The sequence below is a fragment of the Strix aluco genome, chromosome 4 (genome assembly GCF_031877795.1).
Source record: "Strix aluco isolate bStrAlu1 chromosome 4, bStrAlu1.hap1, whole genome shotgun sequence".
In the NCBI taxonomy this organism is placed as follows: domain Eukaryota; kingdom Metazoa; phylum Chordata; class Aves; order Strigiformes; family Strigidae; genus Strix; species Strix aluco.
The window spans coordinates 82405845-82417972 of record NC_133934.1 but is presented as its reverse complement, the minus strand read 5'-3'; the positions used below and the strand labels follow the sequence as shown (position 1 = coordinate 82417972).

General features: G+C 42.0%; 1 protein-coding gene across 7 annotated transcripts in view; it reads right to left on the bottom strand.

Annotated features, from left to right (window-relative positions):
• Window positions 1–12128, bottom strand: part of WDFY3 (WD repeat and FYVE domain containing 3) — a 187167-nt gene that overhangs the window by 124477 nt on the left and 50562 nt on the right. For all 7 annotated transcript variants that reach the window (XR_012623209.1, XM_074823816.1, XM_074823815.1 and 4 more), the window contains one exon: window positions 1571–1781. Coding sequence is in view for 6 of the 7 variants with exons in the window: in XM_074823816.1 (XP_074679917.1) it covers window positions 1571–1750 (180 nt within the window). In the remaining variant the exon portion in view is untranslated. The remainder of the gene's footprint in view (window positions 1–1570; window positions 1782–12128) is intronic.

Sequence of the window (12128 nt, the reverse complement as noted above, 5' to 3'; positions counted from 1 at the left end):
ACTGCTCTACAGATATAGGACATGCATTGCTGAACTAGTTTTTCTTAAATCCAGTTACATCACCAGTTGCCATTTCCATAGATACAACACTACTGCAAGTAACTACCACAAGGGCTAGGAAAAAACTTCTTCTCCACCCGCAGATTACAACTAAGTGCTGAAGCAGCTATAATGGGTACGTTCCCTTTCTCAGAAGCATCAGCCACCTGTAACCACCAGAGGGAGATTTCTAAGCATAACTGCATCAAAATAATCTTCACGGGCTCAAGCCAAGATTAAGATTCCATTGTGCTAATTTGTAAAAACAAATTAAGAAAGTCCATAACTGAAGGGCATACAATCCAAGCAGATAAATTAAAGAGGAAGCAGATGAACTGAGCTTACTTCTCCCAAACTCACACAACAGGTTACCAGTAGAACTAGGAGTACGACCTAGGGCAACAGCACGTTTAGGGGATCTATCCACTAAAGCATGCTACCTAGTAGACTTAAAATCCTATTAATACTATGCCTACTAGACTAGGATTAATTTTTCTACACAGCATGTAAGGAGTTCAATATCTAACACCATCATAAGCCACACTTTAAACAAAACATCAAACTAAACAAAGAGAAAGCCGAGTTGATTTTCCTATCAACTTCTTGCATTTTAGTTTTTGGACTATTCCAGTTCTCCATGGTAGCATATACAAGCACAAATCCCCATCACCCAAGAAGAGCTTCAGGAGCAAGGGTTCAGGTCATAGCAGGAAAAAAAAAAAAAAAAAAGGAAAGCTAGATCTGTACCTACTGCTCTTTCAAGACCCGAAAACTACCATCAAACTTATTATTCACAGTGAAGTGGCAGAATAACTGAGTGACACAGGACATCAGGAGGATTTAGCTCCTATTAATTCCAGTGACAGCCATAACAGTCCTGGCTTCAAACAAAATCTCAGTGCCTGAGCACAAGGGAGTGGTGAAATATGAACAGCACTGTACGAGTGGCTATTAAATCTTCCCTACAGATTGCTTGTTCAAAATCCCCCTTGTCCAAGAAGAGGCATTCAGACTCAATACATAGGGAAAGGCCTACAAGGGCGATGAGAATACAGAGAAGTTCTCACAAGAGGAGATTAAAATTGTTCAGCTTGTGTAGCCTAGCAAAACCAACTCTGTCAGGAGTTATTATGATTGTTATCTCTAAATATGCATCACTACAATAAATGTGAAGAAGGGAGAAGAGTTATTTAGACTCAAGGATGCTGCTGTCACACAAACATGTGGGTATAAACTTACTACAAGTAAGTTTAGGTTGGAAATCGGATGACTCTGTAATAACAGCAAGCTCTGCAGAAAATCTCCGTGACTGTCTACATGCAACTATGGACCTGTACTTCAGAAAAAGCGGTAATAGAAGGAAATCTCTAATGGTTTATCCACTAACACGACGCTATGCAAGGAGAAGGGGAAAACTGAAGGGATGCCAACAGAAGTAAAGCTCTCGTGCTAGAATCAAAGGCCTTGGGAATACAAAATATGAGCAGACAATTCAAATAAAAAAACATCTCTTGCAGATTCTCTAGCTTACCCTGTTAAACACTGGCAACATCATGTAAAGTTTTTCTTCTTGTTCTTTCTGGGTCATGTGCCGTGGAGGATGACAGAGCTCTGTGAAGAGGCGACGCAGATGCATCAAGCCCAGCGCGTTATCCTGGGGACTACACTCCTCCTGCCGGGGCCGGCCCATGATCCTCTTCACCATATTCATCTTGACTGACTTCTGGAAGCTCCCTTGTATCCTGTTCAGAAAGGATAATGAACTTACTGAGTACAAGAGATTGAGGCATTAGTCCATCAAAGCCTTTCAATATATAGCACCCTCTCTCACAGTAAGTACCACACTGCAGTTAAGAGCATCAGCTAATTTTATATGCTAGGCATTGATCAGTACGTGCCCTGAGGATTTAAAGCCAACAACGGGAACCAGGAAAACACCCGATACTCTTCTGCACAAAGCACAACTGACCAGGCTTTGAATACCACAAAACACTTTGGTACCTTTTATTAGATGATTTTTATGATTCTTTGGTGCTCATTCCACAGAATTTACAGAGTGTTATCTACCTAATGCAAAGTATTCTCAAAACTCTCTCAGATACTGGCTTTATCATACAGAGGCATGCTTAAATTTTTTCCTGACTTTCCTGTGGCAAATAGACAAGGCTACCCAATGGAGCTATTGCTCATCTCACACCTCAGCTGTCGGGTCTGCAGAACATCACCTCAGGCTTCTCCCTCCTGAAGCACAAGAAACTTGTTTTAGAATCATAGAATAGTTTGGGTTGGAAGGGACCTTTAAAAATCATCTTTTCCAGCAGCTGTCAGAGTGGCTGAAGTCCCCTAGCAGAATCAAAGCGTGCAAGCATGATGCCTCCTGTAGTTGAAGTAAGAACACTTCACCAACATCCTCCCTTTGATACATGGTCTGTAGTAAACACCAGCCACGAGGTTTCCTTTGTTGGCTTGGTCTCTAATTTTCACTCATAAGCTCTTGACCTGTGCATTGCTATTTCAAGAAAAGCACTGTGCAATCAATTCATTTTTTAATGTGGCATCTTTCCTTCCCTGCCTGTTCCCCCTGAGCAGTTTTTAGTCATCAACTGCAGCGCTCCAATCCTGTGATTCATCCCACCAAGTTTCAGCGGTAGCGGTCAGATGACAGCTTTCCAGCTCCTCCTGGTTGTTGTTACCCACGCTGCTTGCATTGGGATAGAAGCATGTCAGTTTGACTGTCAACTCTTATCTTTTTGGAGAGGTGGGGCACATTCATTACTGCTCTGCTAGGTTCACTCATCCACCCTCTTGCGAGTACACAAGCTTTAGATCCCATCCCTCAAGGTCATTAGTTTAAAGTGTGATTCACTAAGTCAACCCATTCGTCAGCGAAGATTCTCTTTCCTCTTCTAGGTATGTGGATGCCATCTCTCCCCAGTAATCTGTATTTGTCAAAAAAAATGTCCTGTGATCACAGAAGCTAAAGCCCTGATGTGCTGGGTTTGTGTGGCGGGGTTTTGGTAGCAGAGGAGGGGGGGTAACAGCAGTGGCCCCTGTGAGAAGCTTCTCAAACCTCCTCCGACTCTGAGTCGGACCCGCCTCTGGCCAAGGCCGAGCCAATTAGCGACGGTGGCTGTGCCTCTGTGATAACGTATTTAAGGGGAACTGGGGAGGAGAAGGAGTTGTGAGGGAAATATCTATGCAAACACCGAGGACAGTGGAAGAAAGGAGGAGGACATGGAGGTGCATGGAACAGAGACCCCCCCGCAGCCCGTGGGGAGAGGGCAGGCTGTGCCCCTGCACCCACGGGGGTCACCAGGGGAGCAGATGCCACCTGCAGCCCGTGGAGGACCCCACGCCGGAGCAGGGGACTGCGCCCAGAGTACACCAGGACTCTGAGGGAAAAAGCCCCCGCTGGAGCAGTTTGTTGCTGGGAGGATTGCAACACGCAGGAGGGCCCCACGCTGGAGCAGTCTGTGAAGAGCTGCAGCCTGTGGGAGGGACTCATGTCAGAGAATTTGTGTAGGACTGTCTCCCATAAGAGAGACTCCACACTGGAGCAGGGGAAGAGTGTGAGGAGTCCTCCCCCTGAGGAGGAAGGAGCAGCAGAAACAACGGGTGATGAACTGACCACAACCCCTATTCCCCGGCCCCCTGCACTTTTGGAGGGGAGGAGGGAGAGAAATCAGGAGCAAAGCTGAGCCCGGGAAGAAGGGAGGGGTGGGGGGAAGGTGTTTTTAAGATGTGGTTGTATTGCTCACTGTCCTACTCTGATTGTTAAATTAAGTGGTGGTGGTGTTCAAATTCAAATTAAATTTTTCCTCCCCAATCAAGTCTGCCTTTTGCCTGAGACCATAATGGGTGAGTCATCCCTCTCTGTCCTTGTTTCAATCCCTGAGCCTTTTATTTTAATTTCTCCTCCCCATCCCTCAGGGAGAAGGAGTGAGGGAGCAGCTGCGTGGTGCTCAGTTGTCTCCTGTGCTTAAACCACACCACCACGCAATGACACAAGCCACAAAGCCAGGTGTTGATGTGTTGATCTCTGCCTGCACCCCCATCTCTGACTGGCAAGATAAAGTAGAAGATCACTTGGGCCCTGTCCCCTTCACTCATGACCCCAGGGCTCTTAAGTCCTGCTCAGTTGACCTTGCCCAGGTTCTGCTTTACCATGTCACTGGTGCCCACATTTTAAAATATCTCACAGATATGACAGTCTGTATTTAGTCTTCAAAACAACATGGACCAAATCTTCTGAACATGAGACTGAAGCCTACCAAGTAGGACCCTGCACAAAAGTTGACAGGGACAGAGCAGACAAATCCCTCAACCGATGCAGACAATTGGACACTGTGGCAAAAGGGAGTTTTCTCACAACTACATTCAAGTAAGGCAAGGAGTAAGGGGGAAACGGGGAAACTGTTTCAGCTCCGTATATGAAGTTAAGGAGACCAACAATGAAATACTCCACAGAATTGTGATGTCTACCTCTCATTGCTTAAAGGTGGTTGGAAAAATGGAAGTTCAGTAACAGCTATAAAAAAATATTTAAGGGCGTTTCCTCCAGAAACCCACACCTTTTCCCAAAGTCTTCAGTTTGGGAACTCTTCTCTCGCTGTAATAACATGTAAACTAACACAATACCACATCTGAGCTCAAAGAGCCAAAACTTCACTGTCTAAGCAGCAGGAAAAAGTCTGTATTTTCTTTTTTGTAAAATCTTTTAAAGATAGTATTTTAAATTCCTTTTTATGATTCACAAAATGCTGACAACTCTAAATCCAGCACTGAGAACACATGTTGCCATTGCATCCACCACTGCTGTAGACTTCTGCTAGCGCAGCCAATTTTTCTTTTAATTCCTGTTGCTTTACTGAGCCTAAGCACACACCTAGAACAGGAACTTGCACTGGCTCAGCTACACAGTTGTAGTTCTAGATCTGACAATTTTCTTATAGTGAGAGAAGTCCAAATGCATGTTACGCACTATTATCTCAGTGTAATGGGGACTGCTTCTCCCAGATGCAATCGTTTACCTTCCCTGGAGCAGTTTTAACCCAGAAGAATGACAAATGCAGGAAACAATTAAAGTAGTCCTCACTTTCACAACACAGTCATGGTCCCTCCTGCCTATGCGCCAGTACAATCACATACTCAACCTCAATGTAAGAGGTGGGGCAGAGAGGAGGGGAGAATGGATGTAACATAGCAAACTGGGCTAGTGGAAGGTGTCCCTGCCCAAGGCAGGGGGGGGTTGGAACTAGATGATCTTTAAGGTCCTTTCCAACCCAAAATTCTATGATTCTACGAACATAGTGTAAATAACATCCAAATTAATTTCATTTTGGGTTTTTTCCAAAAGTAACCAAAAGACACTACAAAATTGATACATTGTGTACTTAATTGTTGGAACTCCAACCCTAAAAAAAAACCCACAACAACCAACAACAACAACAAAAAAAACCCCAACCACAAAAAAATCCCCACCCAAACACCATACCAAACACCTAAATACCCAAAGACACTCCTGCAGTGCTCAAGAAAATCTTTCTAGAAGACACTGCTTTGGGAATATCCTTTATTATAAAGTATTCGCGTCCTTGATGCTTTTCACAGGTACGTAGTCCCTGTCGCACTGTACAAAGTGAAGACAGGGGTAGCAACGCTGACATTTACAGACAGAGATCTTTGCAGTATATGCTGCTTTTTTCCGACAATATTATCTGCCCTCTGGATCAGCTTTTTCTGGCAGTATTTTTTGCTCATTCTCAGTCTTCAGAATCACGTAAAAGCTACCTTCAATTCCACTGCAGATCAACTCAAATGTATGCAACATATTCATTTCAAGCAGAGTAGTTATTACTTGTGGAATTATTCCAGAGTTGAGTCCTACTGTGTTTCTGTCTTATTAGAAAAAAGGCTAGCATGGGCTCCATTTATTTTTGCCAGTCCAAATCCAGTGATATTTCTTCTGATTACCACAGCACAGATTATCTATGGAAATACAAGGAAGACAGCTGTGGGCTCTGGGAGCTCCAACATGAGGCCCAAATCTTAGACATGTGAGAACGATTATTCATGCTTTACAGCAGGCAAAAGCTTTCCCATTGTGAATCTCAGTAGCAGAACTTACTTATCCTAAGAAAACATTTGAGATGTTTAAGCTCATCTAAAATAAAAATTTTAAAAACAAACAACTCGAATTTTCAGAGGAATGATACATTAGAAATACTACACCAGAACATCACACACATTTGCTGAGTGAAAGGACAGGGGTATGTTGCTGCTAAGTCTTGTATAAATATTTTGACTGAGGTTTCTTTGTTTAGGCTTAGGCCTGCAAAGAGAAAGCAGTACACCTAAACCTTTTACTATAAACAAAACAATATCTAGAAGAAAGGACCTTCCTATTCTATTAAGTAAAAGCAACTCCACAGTCTTCACAGTCAGATGTAACCACCTTGATTTGAGTTCAGCGTTAAGGCCTGGCAGTCTCCTTAACAACAAAAATGAAAGGATTTCAGTATTTTCAGTAACAGTCACCTGTTCACAGCTACTTGCTTACATACAGCACATGATAATCAAGCATCATGCACAGGAAAAGAACCTTAAGAGAAGCAAACTCACAAGTTAGGGAACACCTGTCTTGTAGTTGCTTGTAGAGCTTGAGTTTGGCCTGCCTCTGCGCAGGCATCACCGTACAGTCTTAAATTGCACACTTACTTCCTAGAGCCCCCCAGAGGGCCACCTGACTCTCTCAGTAGAAAGACTGGACACAGCCCTCATGAGCAGCTGCTCAGTATTTTGTTACTTCATCCCTCCAACCACGATGCTACACCTTGGTTACTGCCATCCGGGCGGAAAGCCTGCTCTGCACAGACAGTGGTGCAGTTCCTCATGGGTTCCTCTGTCCCGCTCATCACTGCCAGATCAGAATGCCTCACAGCTATTAAATCAACTTATTTTCACAAATCTGCCCCATAGCACAGGCATGTTAACAGCCTCAATATACACACAATGACCAGACACACACACACCTTACACTAAAATTGGTGGTGTCTAATAATCTGGATATCTAGTGTAAGAAACTTTGGAGAGTAGCTAATCCTACGTGGCATCTCGTAACACCTGAATCTTTCTGCTTGCTTGTGTTGTATGCCTTAGAGATCAGCTGATGTCCTTCTCCCTGTCAGTTTGTGATCTCAAAGCTAGACGCCCAGTACACAATTAGAAAGCAACTTCAAAAACCTCCTGAGGAGTTTTGTGGAAGGGACAAGGACAGAAGCTGGTTCTCAGGAGAGGAGGCTCTTCCCTGCCTTGCATCCCCTCTTCCAGCACGTACAGCCTGGTGCAGCCACACATTCTTTATTCCATGGCCCTGATGAGTTACTTCCCCAGCAGGTCCAAGCAGGCACACTCCTCACAGGGAACCGTTGAGTTGGACGGTGCAGCTGTTGAGTCTTTGGTTTTTTTAAGCTGAGTAAGAAGTCAGAAGTTATTTTGAAAGAGCAAACTAAGCAAGCGGAAGCTCTATTAATGCAGCCTCACAGTGACAGGCACATGAGGAGGGTTGAAGCAGTTTGACCCACTGCACCCATCTTCTGCTACTTGAGCTTCAAAGGTGAATTAATGGCAGCTGTGTATCATCTTGCCCTGTATGGACCAAAACTAAAATAAGACACTTGATGAGTAGATTTCAAAGATGCACAAAGACAGCAACAATAACAACACTGCTCTTGTAAAACACATTGCTGTTTTCTCCTACTGGTAGAAGTAGAAAAATCTCCATGTGAAGAGAAATGAAGCAAGCTGTGAAGGCACAGCATGAGCATCTTTACTTAAACAACCCCTTTGTTTTCTTCCACTGGCTGTCAGATGGCTGCACATTCACCCATGAGCATACGCGAGGCTGACCCATGTGAGCAGCTCTGATATAAACCCATTCAACAAGTTCTTGACTTTTCTGTTAAATTTATATAGGAATCCTACAGGATGAACCCATGATATTCTTGAGAAGTCTCACTGGAGCTGGTGCAAGAGGTAACTTCTACCCTTTAACATAGTATTTTAAAGTGTTTTCTATTGTTAGTGGAAGCTGTTGGACAAACGATCATAAATTACATTACATAAAATACCAACAACTTACAAAGCTCTAAGACAGACACTGTAAGAAAAACATAACACACAAAATCATTAACACAAATTAGAGCATGATAATATAAGGGTAATACTACTAGAGCTATCAAAACATCTGTGAAGGAAAAAAAGTAGACAGAAGCTGCACAAGACACTCTTATTTTCACAATAGCTATTACAGGTCCAAGCTGTGCATCTAGTTCCAAAAGGGTGTTATTTAAATAAGCAGCTAGGTAATTATCTGCTTCATAATTACAGTCACAAGTGTTTCTCCAGGCACTATATTGGTATTACATCAGCAGCTTAGCAGTGAAATAGGAATCAGTTTCTTCCTTTGCAGATTATAATGGGACACCAGTGCACAGCTCCACCCCAACTATCTCAGGAAAATGAAACTTAAGGTCAGTCTTGTTGCTACAATGAATCACAGAAGCCCATCACGGTCAGTAAATTCCACACCTGTTATTTCCCTCCACACCACCTCTGTTTTAAGATTTCCTACCCGTGTAATTAACACTAACATTCTGAAGATGATCATCAACATGCACTATTAAAAAGGACGTTTTCTGTCTTTCAAAAGAAACAATGAAGAGCTGTTAGTGGCTAGATACACATCCATTTGACCTTAGAACTGTATAGAAATAATAAATTCTCTTTGTAGGCAAAAACAGCAGCAGGAGGGGAAGTGAGGAACACAACTACTTCCTCCCATCCCCTCCCCCAGGAAAACACAGCTACTTACACAGAAAGAAAATCATGCACAAGGAAGCTGTGTTGCTGAAAGGAAGCCATCAGCTCTCCCTGACGGACTGAACTAGCACGTGCTTATTTGGGGAATATCGCCTTGTCCCTGTAAGACAGGGCCTGGAGCAAAGCCAGCGTGCCGACTCAGTAAGAAAAGTGCCTATTCCTGTACTAAGTTTTCCTCTTGTTAAACAGCTAGTCATCTGGTTAAAACAGGAACTATTTCATTGAGAAATCCTCCCAACAGGAAAACACCATCAACTCCCACTCCAATTTTTGTACTGTAAACTATTATTAAAGGTGTGCAGGCAAGGATTTGCAAGGTTGCACTATTATTTCAGGGTTGTGGCTTTTCCATGTTTTGGGGTTTTTTTTCCCTTTGCATTGAAATATTTTTAAACTTATCTCAAGGAACCTTATGTTATCACCTGAAAGCTTAACCTTCCCTTTTTTTAGATGAATATAAGTGAGGAGGCCAACCTAGTGAAATACTGCTTTGTTTCTACAGGTTGAAGAGATGCTTACAGAGGTGTCTCTTTCAGTTCACAGTTAGTGTCCAAACCAGAGAATTCAATGCAGTTATTTTTTGCTTTAACATCTCAAAAGGAAAGGTAAAAGAAAAAAAAGAAAGGCTTGCTATCCTAATTTGGGACATGTCCTTCCTGTTCTCTGAACTCAAATCAGATGAGTATTTAAAGATAGAATTTCTTTGTTACTTGCAACATTAGAAATGCTGTTCTTACAGTCAGTCTGACCTTAATGCCTTGACATCACTGCAAACAAAAATTCTTAATACTTTAACAAATATGAAGAACTTAAGTAACTGATTAGCGAGAAAAATACAGATATAAAACACAGACTATCAGTCTTCTTTCTAGGTCCATTTCCCACAAATTATTCATGATAATGACACATAATAGCAAGTGCTGATAGAGTAGATTTCCTGTGGTTTGGACCTTCTTGAAGGTTAATGTTTTATATTCAGTAAAAAAGAAGGGCAACAATTAAATAACAGTGATACTTTTGACCTATGTTGCAGGCACGGAGGAAAGCTGTCTTGCTAAAGAATAACAATGCATGTATTTCTTATTAAGTATTAACTTAACTTAAAATGAACTTCAGTTATATCGGTTGTGCACTTCATTTTGTTCAAATAAGACAATAAAGTACTGCTTTTCACTTCTGCATATTGCCATTTTTTTTTCCTGACTTACTAGTGCATAGCTTACATCTAGAAGATAACCCTATCACCGCATGTTCTAATTCTTTAATAACCACTAAATCTTATTTCCCAAAATTGCTTCCAGTACTTTAATAAAATATTTCCAAGCTACAAACATTTCTTCCACTACCTCCAAAACATAAAGCCCATAAAACAAAGTATTAAATCCTACCACAGCTGAAAACAATATATAGTACTTCTCCAAACCACAGTTCAAGTTGCATCAATTTTCTTCACTTCTATTTCTGTACACGAAAAGCACGGACAACTTTTTAAGATCTCAAGTGCAGACCCACCATCCATTACGCCCTTGCAACCAAAGAGCCTGCTTCAACTTTATTTTTTAGTGCAATAGCACAGAACAACAGTTACCTAGCATGAAGGACTACCAATACACAAGAGGAGGTAAAGGATGTGATTAAAATCGTTGTTCCTAAGTATTTAGGGATGGTGCTCTAAACTCCAAGCTTGATCAAAGAGGAAGGAGCTACAAGTCAGTTTTACAGAGAGCAAAGAAGAGACAGCGCACGAGTAGGCAGGCACGTGCACCACCTTTTCCTAGCAGGAGCAAAACTGTCCACTAGCATCTAGAACGTGATTTTTGGCTGGATGTTGACAAAAATCAATTCTACATCTTTATTTAGCACGCATTAGGATCTGTCACCAGCACGAATACAATTCTCAGTATTGCTCAGTAATAAACTGATAATCAAGCTAAAGAATGGCAAATGGCCACAAAGCAAACTGCCAGAAAGCTCAAATACAGCCTATTTAGACTGACCACACATATCCATTAAAGGTTTCTGCCTTTGCATTTTTCACTCTGCATCTTTTTCAACTAAAATCAAATTCTCGTTTCATCTTGAACTACCATACACTACCCCAAGAACCAAAAAGTAATTCTGCTTTTGTAACCACTGGAATAGATACATCCACGGCTTGTTCAAAAGTGGCTTTTGAAAAAGGTCAGGGAAATTTCACAAGTCATTTTCACATTCCAGAAGCTAAATAACATGTAACAAATACCTCATCGACATCCAACTAAGAGGTGCAGAAAACCTCATCTTTGAGGTTACCTGTAACAGTATAGACCCTCCTTCACAAAACACCACCAAGAAATACACTCCAACCCTAAGGCTACCTGAAACCCACGTCTGACTGCTGGGTTCTTCGCCACTTCTTCTATGAATTTCAATGCAAAGTCTTCAATCACCTCATCTGCATATAAACACAGATCTGATCTCCAAAAACCAGTTGGGATTTGCTAGCCATGAAGGAAGTCTGAAATTCCATACTGCAGACTGTTTGCTGCATGACATCTCCTTAGACTGGACAAAAAAAGGGTAATATTTATACCAGAAGGTTTTAAATCATTTGTGCAAGGCAAAATGTATTGCCATTGCACGGCTGAGGACTAAATAAAACTCTTCGTGTGTAAAAGAAGCCCTTCTGCTTTAGGAGATGAGGAAAGGTCACTCCAGGAAGAAAAAAAAAAAAAATCTTACCATGTTTCATTAACCCTAATCATCAGTTACAGTAAAGATCAAAGTAGTGGCTCTATATAGGGATTATGTTAGAAAGGAGAGACCTGCATTAGCACGTTCAGGTGGTTCATTCATAGACATTCAGGCTCCGCGAAACTATTTGCTCGTGCTTGTGCAACCATACCACTTCGGCATTTTTTCCACTCCTTTGACCTGTTCCAATGTGGTCTCAAGCTGGCAATCCAGCCCTGACTGCAATTAAGCCTGAACTAGTTCTGGGCATACAATTCCTTCTCTCCTTCAAGGAGCGTAAAAGACACTATTTACCAGAGAAATGCGGTAACTGAAGAGACAAAAATGCGTGCAATGCAAAAATCCTGACAGGAAGAAGGGAAGTCCAAGGTGGCTGGAGCACAGACACAAAAGATAACGAGAAAAATAGGAGAAGTTTCTCCACTGACATGTATTTTTGGAACACTCATTTACAGGAAAATTGTGCCTAGTAAGTT